This window comes from Gavialis gangeticus, unplaced genomic scaffold (assembly GCF_001723915.1).
Source record: "Gavialis gangeticus isolate Ggan-Ray unplaced genomic scaffold, GavGan_comp1, whole genome shotgun sequence".
NCBI classification, from domain to species: Eukaryota; Metazoa; Chordata; order Crocodylia; family Gavialidae; genus Gavialis; species Gavialis gangeticus.
The window spans coordinates 25,084,006-25,095,633 of NW_017729025.1; the positions used below are offsets into that span (position 1 = coordinate 25,084,006).

An 11,628-nucleotide genomic window follows, 5' to 3' on the forward strand; every position below is an offset into this window, starting at 1 on the left:
CAGAAAACCCTACAGGCAGGAGTGAGGGACAGTTCCCCAGCTGAGAGCCACCAAGGTCATTGGAGGAAGCACAATAGTGGTTCTCAACCAGGAGTGCTGCCAAATTCAGAAGTGGTGGAAGGTGCCCTGACTTCAAAAAAAAAAAAAAAAAAAAAGTTGAAAGCCACTACTCTAACATTAGGGGAAGGAGTCTATCTGAATATGGCCCTCACCAGGTAGAGCACAGACATCTGCAGCTGACCTGAATTAGCCCTCACAATACACTGTCTCTGGGGTGCTTTGTTACTAGGGGGCTGAGACCTAATGGCTACCCCAGGAGAGATGTGCACAGACCCCTAAGTTGCTGTACTGTGTGACGATAGCATTTTACCTTAATTCTATCAGGGGTAATTCTGTACCAGTTGAGTGAAGTTACCCTCATTTAGGAGTTTGCATTATCTGTCTATCACTTCTCTCCCCCTCCATCTTGCCCCTCTACCATAGTGTTATACCAATAACACCAATGTGTATGTGTAAACCTGTCCAGGCATTAAGTCATTTCTAGAAGATAGGGTTTGGTTCATGATAGCCATCTGTTCTAGGCTTCCCTCTATTTGCATTGTTCTCTTGCATAGATTCAATTATATATCAGGCTTTCCTGTTTCATTTTCCCCTTCCTTATTAATTAAAGCAGTTCTCTACTCCCCTCCCCTTCCCCCAACCCAAAAATCTCACAAGAACAGTAGTAGCTGTTTTTTCCAAGGAACATGGGCCTTTTTCTCATGCAAGCTGCTTGGTGCCAAGATGTCCTGATTCTTTGCATTTTCCTCTGAGCTAACCTAAAGTTATTTGCTAATTGATCTGACTTTGGTTCAGAAACAGAGAGAGAGCAAGTTTGAAAGTCCCAAGTGGTGTGTTCCATTAACCTGATGGTACCTTTGGGTATATATGTGCATGTTGGTAAATTATTCAGATCAGAAGAGAGGAAATGAAAAGTAAGATTGGTGGCAAAACCTTGAATGACTCGCCTCACAGATGGTGACCCTGCCACCTATGCCAGCTGTATGTTATAAACTTGCATCATATTCAAAATGCAGCAAACTGCATCTTCATAAATAGTAACCTGAAAGAGGCTGTTTTTCCTATGGAATAGCAAGTTGATAATCTTAACACTTAGTGTCTAGGCTCTAGACACCATCTTAAGATGATTAAAATCATAATATGAAGTCAAAAGCAGTGAATTTATCCAAAATATCACAATAAAGAAATATTCCAGGGTAGCAGTGGTTGTCCACAGCAAACATTTTGCTAATGTAGCCCAAGAAGGCCTATTAGAGTCTCTACGTTAAAGATGGGTAACTTTGAAAAAATGGAGATCTATTGTCTTTAATTTTTCACTCCTCTCACTCCTCACATACCACACAACTGAATAAACATGTACTGTTACAGAAGCATTGCCCAAGCTTATTCCAACTCCACAGTTGCTGAGCTCTCCATTGTTTTTGTTGTTTTTAATCTGTTCCAGGTTGCAATTCTTCATACATAACAGTGTATAGTGAATACGGCGTTGATGTCTTCGATGTTAACACTATGGAGTGGGTTCAGACTATTGGCCTTAGAAGAGTAAGTCGTTCACTTCTTCTGTTGTGCAACTTTCTGAATTGGCATGTAGGCTCCCCAGTGTATGCCAGACATGGGTTGATTCTTTCCCCCCCTTCGTTTCCAAAACAGATCAGACCACTAAATGTGGAGGGAACACTGAATCTCCTGAACTGTGAGCCACCGCGACTAATATATTTCAAGAATAAGTTCTCAGGTTAGTAAAATGTAGATTCAAGGAATCACATTTTTTTAAAACAATGCATGTTAGGAGGTAGATTTTATTGTGTGAGTATCTAATGCACATGTGTGACTGCATCGTGTGTTTGTGGTGCAGCAGGAGCAGTCCTCAGTGTGCCAGAAACTTCTGATAACAGCAAAAAGCAAATGCTTCGAACTAGAAGTAAAAGGAGATTTGTCTTTAAGGTTCCTGAAGAAGAGAGACTGCAACAAAGGCGGTAAGAATTTACATTCTCTGCATAATTTGTACCCCTTGAAATGGAAAGATTGCAGATATTTTAAAAAATTCTATATTTTTTCCCCCTCCCAGAGAAATGCTTAGAGATCCTGAGTTAAGGTCAAAAATGATTTCCAACCCGACCAATTTCAACCATGTGGCTCATATGGGACCAGGAGATGGAATGCAAGTTCTCATGGATCTCCCTCTGGTAAAATCAGTATAATGGCGAGGGGATACTCATGTTCAGCTTTGCATGGAAAAGCTACACAGAAAGGAATGTATAGGGTTTTAAGCATAAGTAGACAAAATCATTCACTTTCCTGTCATGACTTCAAACATTGTATGCTATTACGATGCCTAATGCTTCTAAATCCTATGCAAGGAAATATACGTAGCCAGCTTACAAATGGAAAGCTGGAAGAAACAAATAGCACTGCCAGGAGTTTGATAGTATTTTATAAATAATCAGTCTCTCCTCCTTCCTTTTTCTTGTTTGTCTTGTTAAAATAACAGAATGAATTTCCTTCCCCCTCATCCTCTCGACACTCTGCTCTGATATCACCTCCAACAAGCTTTGAGCACGTCTATCACATGAGCCCTATCTCTGCTGAAATCTTTCTCCAGAATGACCAGGCCTCACTGCAAGGCTCCCCTCTGCTTTCTTCCTCTTCCTCTCCCTCCTCTGCTTCCTTAGCAAGGGTAGGAGTAGCTCTAAACCTTAGGAACTGGAATGGTGTGCAGTGGCACTTTGCCAATACTAGAGCAAAATTACTGGGGGAAACTAACCCAATTGGAAGCTAAATACTAGCATGCATGTAAGTCATTGTTTACTGCTTTTCTTGTTTGTACTTTGGATTAACAAGTGTAACCCTTTGTCAGCTGCTAAATTAAAACAAAGTTAATTCAGAGTAAGCTGTGAACATACAGTTGTATCTCTCCTACCTTTCATTTCAAAACTGCCAGCATTTCTCTCATCCTTCTTAGCTAGTCCAGATAAGGATAATGCATCCTTCCTCCCAGCAGGAGGAGACAGGAAAACAGAACTCGTGGTGGTGTCACTACCCCTATATAAAGGGTTTGCTGGCTCTCAGGTTCCAATGATTCCTGTCTCCAGCAGCTGGGAGGAATTTCTAATGGCCACTTTTGGGTTCAGTGCTTTCTTTGAGGGTGTTTGAAGGGTGCGTGTATGGATGCAGTGAAGCAAGTGCAGTGGGTTGGGTTTTGTTTCTGTAACAATGCTGTGTAATCGTTCCAGAAGCGGAGTTGTGAAATGAGGTTAGAACTTCTTTTATTGAGGGGGGGGAAAAGCCTTAATTGGGAATATCTTATTGCCAGCTAATGGTCTGCTTGGTTTCTGTTGCAGAGCGTCTTACCTCCTGCGCAAGATGAGAAAGCATGTCCCCCTGCAGCTAACCTCTCACGGCAGCAGCAGAAAAGCAAAACCTACATTTCATGGCCCTCATCAGGTAAGACTGAAACCAAGCACCCCCCTCCCCCAGGTTATCGCTTCCATTGTTTCAACAAGAGGTGTAAAATGCCTTTGTTTGGCAGGTGGCAGTGATGTGGGAGGAGCCATGCCTTTGCGCAGTATGTCTGATCCTGACCAGGAGTTTGACAAAGAGGTAAAATGAAGATTGATGTTGACATTTTATAGTTTTTCTTTCCCTAGCAAGGTAGAGATGGGTTCCTCTTGCACCACCCATGTCACAAGGGCTGATCTGGTGGGAGAGACTCCCATTCTGCCTCCGCCAGAACCCCAGCTCTTCCCAGTGTTCGGGCAGCGGTGATGGTTGTTCTTGCAGCACCACCACCACTGCTAGAGCGCTGGCAAGACTGACAGCTGTGGCAGCAGAGTCCCTGCAGGGCTCTGAGAGCTTGCTGGCTGGGTGGACTAACAGGGAGCCAGCTGCTTGCCATGCCTCCATCCACCCTTAGGAAGCAGAGTGGACTGCTCTGGGATTCTGGGAGGCTGTGAATGTGTGGACACTTGCATTGTCACACTGAAACAGCATATATAGTACAAAAAATGTAACATGTCAAAGGCATTAGAGACTAACTGATTCAGAGGCATGAGCTTTTGTTAGCCTCTGATGAAGGTGGTTGTTGCCAGGACATTGTTGCCTGTTGCTACCAAAGTGAGTTATCGCTTACAAAATGTCATACCTCTGAAGTCTGCCTTGCCTTCTGCCTTTCTGATAGCTGTAGCAGTATAAACAGGAGAAACTCCAGGGTTTTTCATCAGTGTAGTAAAAGTGAGCTATTTCACCTGTATTGACCCTGGCTTAGTCTTTCCTATGATGGAAATGTTAGAAACATAACTAGGAGATAAACCCATAGACCAAGATCTTCACAAGCAATTAGTGATTTTTGAGTGCCTAATTTTTAAAGACCTGATTTTCAGAGGGCGATTGCATAGGTGACTGCTTCTCTACTTACCTACCAACAAGTATCTGGTTCTCTTCAGCTGTACACATCAACCCCCAGCACTTCTGATGGTCATGGCCCAGAGTTCTGTGCTGGCTTGTAGTTGATTTGAATAAACCACACAGAGCAAGCATTTTAAAATTGGGATTCTGCATGTAGGCACAAAAAGATCTTGATGTTTTTAGGCTGCTGCCACCTGCAGATCTTGTTTTCATTGTTGTACTGTCTGTATTCTAATTATTTGCTGCTAATTGTAGATGCATATTCTGGTAGGACTTAAATATTTGTGTAAACAGGTTTGTTCTGGCTGTCACGTAGGGTTTCATTTAAAAAGTAATACTTCATTATATGTGTAGAATTAAGCTCTAATGATGCTTTGCAACTTTATAGCATTTTTTCCCCCATGGCTCGTTGCCATGTGTCACAGCATGAATTCAATTGTTTATCTTGTCAGAATAATCTTATTATAGATGGCCTTGTTTATCTGAGCCAAGACAATCTCAGGAACAACATCATTCAAGGATGTCACCTTTCAGTCTTTCTGCTAAATATAAATTCCCCTTCCCCAAAATAACTGCCAGTAGTGACAGTGGTTTCCCCATGAAGCTTTTCATTAGCCATGAATTTGTGCAGTGTCAGGCCTTACAACTTGCACCAAAAGAGTGGGAAAGTAGCCAACTGGCTGCTGAGGTAGGACCAAGATTTGGAGGCAGAGTTCCAACTGTCAGCAGGACATCTGGAAAATGACCACAGAGAGGCTCTCTGAATTGAGTTACTTGCTGGAAGGATTCTCCAGTAAATACCTGTTACTTCTGGACCTTCCTCGGCATCCAGTCTGTTTGGCATCTATGATTTTTGTCATGCAGTCAAAATACTTTGTAGTCATGCAGTCAAAATGCTGCCAGAGCCGCTTGGTAAACAATTTGCAAACTATTTAACTTCTTCCCTTCTCTACTTACCAACAAACAGAAGCATTTGGATAGATTATTTATAAACCATATGTGCAAACAAACTCTATTTTTATCTGTTTCAGTCGCTAAAAGAGAGCATCCTGAAAAATCCTGCATTACAGTGACTACAAACGCCTTTTGCTGTCGTACAGAAATAGCTTCTTAGTGGCTAAGGAAGAGTAGTTTACAGGGGGACTTAGGAAAGGAAGGAGCGACTCCTGAGTTCTTTTCCTGACTTGTCTGGTATCAGTAAGTCATGTAAATGACTGATCCAGAGCCCACTGACACTAATGGAAATACTTGCATTGACCTCAGTTCACATTGTGCCAGCCCCTACATTTCTCTGTCTCTTGCTGGAATCAGTAAAACAAGTCCCACACTTGCCTGCCTCATAAATGTGTTACACAGGATAATTTGTGAAGTGCCTTGAGAGCTGCTTAGTTGCAGCATATTTTAAATAAGAAATGTAATCCTTTTTAATGTTTCTCTTTAACAGCCTGATTCAGACTCCACCAAACACTCTACTCCCTCTAACAGCTCAAACCCAAGCGGTCCCCCAAGTCCCAATTCTCCGCATAGGAATCAGCTGACACTAGATGGATTGGATCAGTCAACCTGTGACGCGTAACACTACAACTCCCACCAGTTCTGACTTTGATCATCTGCTACTCCACGGAGTATTCCAGAGCCGGGGCCAAGCTGTCTCAGATGCTAGTGCCAAGGCTGATGCTGAATCTCTAGTGTTGCACAAGAAATAATTATTATATGTCCAGATTGTAGATACAAAATATTGAAATGAAGAAAAACCCTTTACTACAATAGAGATCAGGCTTTTTATGCAGAATTGTTCACTGTTCAGTCATGGTTGATTCCTTTCTGCACAGCTATGATACAGTTACTTTGCATAGAAGCATTGACAGCCACCAGTAAATAGTCTTATTCTTATGCTGAAAAAGAAATAGAGAAGAGATGCTGATAGTGTTGTTATTAAGCAGTATCAGGAATATTATTTTTCTATAGAATGATGTAATGTCTCATTAGCAGGAAATCCTTTTAGACAAATTTGGATCTCTGAATAGGAAATACAAGCAGGTTTAGTTGCATCCTCAGATAAATATACTTCTCCCCTTTTCCCATAACTGTTTGTTCCCTAAGCCTTTAGGAGAATGGTAGGAAGCTGTAGGTTGTTTCCAACATCAGTAAAACCATTAGGAAGTCAAAGGAAAGTTGGTTATAGTATTGTGGCCTTTTAATTCATTTAGCCATTACATATTCAGCTACACAACTGTCTTTCTATCTTTCTACCCACTTTTAAGTCTTGTACATAGGACTGTAACCAATAACATTTTGCCCTTACCCCACTTTTTAGCCCCTGCCCCAGTCATGATCATTAGTCAGGGCTTTTAAAACATCAGTGATTACTGCTGTGAAAACAGATTTTACTCCTAGTTCCTGCTCTCCTCTTCTGAGAAGTTTTCTCTTGGTTTTTCAGTGTAAAGATACACTACTTTTTTTTCCCTTTTTTTTTTAGCTAGCAAGCATTCTTGTGGGAACACTACCCTTGAAGTCTGCTTGAATTAAGGGACTGTATCATACTAAAACACCAGTCTTGTATTGGTAACCAAAGTGGAACGTGAAGGACGTGTAAACGAGAGTGCTGCTTTTTTTCATTAATTGTATCCTCACCTGCATGAAGACCCCATGATTATTAATCACATATTGATCATGTAGAAAAATGCACAACACACTCCTGTATATTTTGCTATGGCCCACGTGCAGTGGTGATGTTTTGCGTGTATATTTACTCTCATGCTTCCATGTATTATACATTTAGTAATCAAGGATTTGTGACCACATTTCATGAAAAGCTTGTAATTAATTCAGTGGCTGGCATATCCAGTTTGTCATTGTCACACTAGTGTGCCTTCTGTGCCAATTCTATGACAGTTGGATGTCACTTATTTAAAATTTGGTTTAAATGGGCAAATGATATACCGATGGCTAATGTTCTTTTCTGAAACACTGTATAGGACGTGCACTTACTTAGTTTAAACTGAGTGTTCTAGTCAACATTTAATCCTGTTTCATTAAGTGTTTGACAGTACTTGCTTTCTCTCAGATTATTGATAAAGGGTGCTCACTTAGAGCTGGACACTACTGCTTTGGGGGTTTTCTGGTTTTTACTTTTTTAATGTAAGTCTAAGTCTTTGTAATTATTGAATTGTGAGAACATTTTTGAACAATTTACCTGTCAATAAATTGGAAGAGGGAGGTTTTAAAGTTCATACTGGTCTGTCTTGACATGTGCAAATGCTTTTACCAGGTTCATTTCATAATAAACTCACCGTGTTTAGTCAAAGTGTTCATCACCAACCAAATTATATATTTTTTTTTACACTCCATTCATGAGCAATATGAGATCAGGGTGCGCTTTTGTGCAGACAGGCTCATTCAATAGCAAAGAGAAACCTTTGCAATTTGGTCTTCAAGCATTGTCATTTAATTTAGGCTCTGACTCATGGTAGGTTATTTGCAGTGGTTTAGAACAACTGTTTTTTGGCAGCTGAAGTGCCAGTGAAGGGACAAGGGATCTGTTCAAATACTTTCTTTAATGGATGTTACGTATGCAGTAAAGCCATAAAGAACCTGAAAGAAACAGCTTGCTTAAAGCACTCGTTCCAGAGGAAACTGAAACACACTTATGGCAATATCAAGCGTGGGAATTGAAATGCCCGGGCTGAAGCACCATGGTTTTAATCAGTTCTCTTGTGCCTGGACACGGAGGGGATTTGAACAGTGTTTAGTCTTAAAATGCCACACATGCTGCTGTGCCATTGAGCACCATACAGCTGGCGTTTGAGCTGAAACCTCGTTTTCCCATATCCATTCTGGAGTACATTGCCATGCGCTTCCTCTGCACTTCAGAGGAGTCCTCAAATCGTGTCGACTTCCCCCTACTTTTCACCAGTGTCCTTCCAGCTGAGTAGGCCTGGCTGGACCTCTGCTTTTGAACACTGCTGTTCCTTAATCGGGCAGAAGGATTACTGCGTCTCTTGCATGCTGTGGCAGGGCAGTGCCTTGAGACTGGCATTCTGGTACAGACAGAGAATGCACACGCGTGATCCACCTGAGAAGGGCCTGATGGCGGATGGGAATGTAACAAACTTGACATGCAAGAAGCATTCAGACAGGGTTGTATCTGGTTGGGGGGAGTCGCACTTTCCTGATTTGTCATGCCAGTTTTTCTCTGTATATTAAAGGCTGAGTAGGGAAGTGAAGGTGCAGCAGGGTCAAATACACAGCATTTGCTCCAACACAAAGGCCTGACTCAATTTTGAGCATGTTGGGAAGTGATCAGAAATGAGTGAATTACTTCAGTATTGAAAATATCCCTCGCTTTCTATCCTATGCAGAAGAGGTAGCCCTTTCTGTTGTGTCCCTTCCCTCTGAAATAAATTAAAAACTTGTTTTCCCTGTTGCCATAGGGATTGTCTTTAAAACATCAAAATAATTTCATGTAGACTTTGTGGGATGTCAGTGCAGCAGCACCAGGGCTTAATCCCTGAAGATCTGATACAGGTAGGATGTTACCAACTCTGGAAACCCTGAGAAAAATGTGCTGGTCGGCCACTGAGTGGTTGATCCTTGCACTGAGATCAGGTTTTCAAAGGCCTCAGGTGGCCAGTGCCAATGAGGGCTCTGATGTGGAGAATTTCCTACCCAGGCAGCATGGGGACCAGACCTTCACTTTACTAAAGATGCTGGGGTGGTCACCTGTTCAGGTCCAGTTGCCTGTAATGTCTTGTGTCACTAACAATCCAGTAACACAATCCCAGCTGCAGGGCAGGTATCCCAAGAGCAAACTACTACTTAGTTATGAATAGCCCCTGGGAGGAGGTGGTGGCGGGGTGAGAATACTGGCGCACGCCATCTGCAGGAGAAGTGCCTGTAACACAGAAGTACATACTTCATATTTGCCCCTGGAGTTTGAGAGCTCATAAAAACAAGGTTTGTTCATGATGAGATGCCCAGGGTTAGACTGCCTCAAGGAGAGGTGGGTGTTTTAACACCCAGCTCCTAGGTGTCCTGTTGCCTGGTGGAATTGCTCTGAGTGCCCAGGCTCCTCCAAAACGCATGGGGGATTAGGTGCTTCAAACCAGATGTGCAGAAACCAGCAAATGGAGCAGGGAGCCAGGGGCAGGCTTTATGCCCCTTCTGTAGGAGTTTCATCTCCAGCTGGAGAGAGGCATTGCATCTGTCCCAGGAGAAATCCAACATCTGCCTTTTTACCCCAAGCTCTCAGACGAGTGAGAGCCCTACCTGAGCATAACCTAGAGCTTCATAGGGCACTCTCCTGGGAGGGAAGCCTCCTTGGTTGACCCCCTCCCCTGCTCCTTTGCTGAGGGGTGCGGACCTGGTTTTCCCAACTCACTGGGTTACAGGACATGGGGCGCTAGGTCTGCCAGGGCTGTTGTGATGTGAGTGCTCCGGGCCCTGTGCCCGTTCTCCCAGGCCCCACGGGGGAGAGGGAGAAGCGTCCAGTCTGAGCCTTGCTGGCGCCTCCGGTGTTAGTGAAGTGCCACACGGCCAGCAGCAGACATGCAGATGCCAGCAAGGTCGCAGCTGGGCAGGGGTTAATAATATGTGACTGCCAGTGATGCCAACAGCCTAGGGCTAGAGGCCTGAGGGGCAGGTCGGCCGCTGCGCACCCGCTTGCACATCTTGCCTATGTGGCAGCATGCAAAGTGCCCCGTCAGGCTGCGAGACAAACACGAGAGCTGCAGTGCAGCCGTTCAGCCGGATGAGGACCACAGCGTCAGCAGCCAGCCAGCTCCTGCAGCCACCAGCATGCGAGGCCTTACCCTGCACCGACACAGCAGGTGCCCAGCCGTGTCCCCCCCGGCTGCTCTAATGTCTGTCCCCTCACAGGCCCCTTCCAGGGCTGCGCGTGCTCCACGCCGGGCGGCGCGTACTGCTGTGTCCAGGCCTGCTCAGCCCTTGCCTGCTGCAGCAGGAAACTCCAGACAAAAGGGGCTGTAGCGGGTGCCGAGGCATGTGCTGCAGCGACGAGCTTCTCGACCACCACAGCATCTGTTTCACCGCAGCGCGGCCGCTCCGTGCCAGGGAAGCGCTGTGTCTCGGCTGCTGCCATCTCCTGCTAAAAAGGAAAACAGTTGTTCGGGGCCGTGTCCCCCTAGGTGCCCAGATTTGCTGAGCGTGTCTGGGCCCAGGCACCAAACCATGCTTCCCTCCAGCAGGCCTGTGAGGAGCTGCTCAGCGCCCGCGCGCAGCAGTGCCCCAGCACCGCGGGCAGCAACCTTTAGGGCCAGAGGCGGAGATGGTGGGGGGGAGTTTGGGTCAGAACCGGGGAGGGCGACTGGGTGACAGTGGAGGGACATGGTGCTAGCACTGAGCCACCACCACTGTTTCTGCTCAGCAGCACGGGAAAGTGAGTGCAGCCGAAGCCCCACAGCCATGAGCCAGATCCCACGGCTCCAGGGGGCTGCATCCAGCCCCCAGGCTGTCACTGGCTGACCCTCTAGGCTGGGGGAGGGGGATATGCTGGTTGATGCCTGTTAATACCATGCGTGCTTTTTTTTTTTTAACTGCTGGGCGCCAATGGCTCCAGAGCTTCAACCATTAATGCTAATGTATTTTGCATTAGTCTGTCACAGTGGGAGCTCCTACCTCCCAGCATCAAGAGCTAAACCAAGCTGTTAGGTACCCAAATGTTGCCTGAGCAATCCCAGGAACCTTGTCCAAGACTAATTAATGCACTGATTAATAAGGCAACGCTTTAAAAAAAAAAAAAAGAAAAAAAAAAATCCAATTACACCCTCCCCTTCTGCGCTGTTTCAGCAGACGCCCGCTAGGTTAATGAGCCCATTGGCGCTGCCCTTTGTGCACCGTGACCCATGGTGGGAGCATGTGGCGCCAGCCTGGCCCTATGCAGCGGTCCCGACCTCCTCAGGGCACCACCCCAAAACCTCCCCTGGCTGCCACACCCTCTCTGGGCTGTTTGCACTCAGATACAGGCTCTGCTCGCATTAAACCTGCTCTTGCAGCCGACCCTGCACATCTCATACATGTGGCATAAATCCTGGCTCAGGCAGGATGACAAGAGGCAGCCAGGACTAGTGCCCCATGTCCTGTAAGCCTGTACGTTGGGAACACGCCCCACTGTGTCGGTGCAGGGTCCTGAGAGCCCAAGGGGGC

The 11,628-nt window shown here is 45.2% G+C and overlaps 1 protein-coding gene across 3 annotated transcripts in view; it reads left to right on the plus strand.

Annotated features, from left to right (window-relative positions):
* CDC42BPB (CDC42 binding protein kinase beta) overlaps positions 1-7,776 on the plus strand; it is a 166,900-nt gene extending 159,124 nt beyond the window's left edge. For 2 of the 3 annotated variants that reach the window (XM_019518528.1, XM_019518530.1), the window contains 7 exons: positions 1,505-1,602; positions 1,711-1,795; positions 1,916-2,036; positions 2,129-2,246; positions 3,402-3,504; positions 3,590-3,660; positions 5,909-7,776. In XM_019518528.1, the coding sequence (XP_019374073.1) occupies positions 1,505-1,602; positions 1,711-1,795; positions 1,916-2,036; positions 2,129-2,246; positions 3,402-3,504; positions 3,590-3,660; positions 5,909-6,040 (728 nt within the window). In that variant the 3' untranslated portion in view covers positions 6,041-7,776. The remainder of the gene's footprint in view (positions 1-1,504; positions 1,603-1,710; positions 1,796-1,915; positions 2,037-2,128; positions 2,247-3,401; positions 3,505-3,589; positions 3,661-5,908) is intronic. The other variant, XM_019518529.1, reaches the window with a different exon arrangement.
* The last annotated feature ends 3,852 nt before the right edge of the window (positions 7,777-11,628 follow it).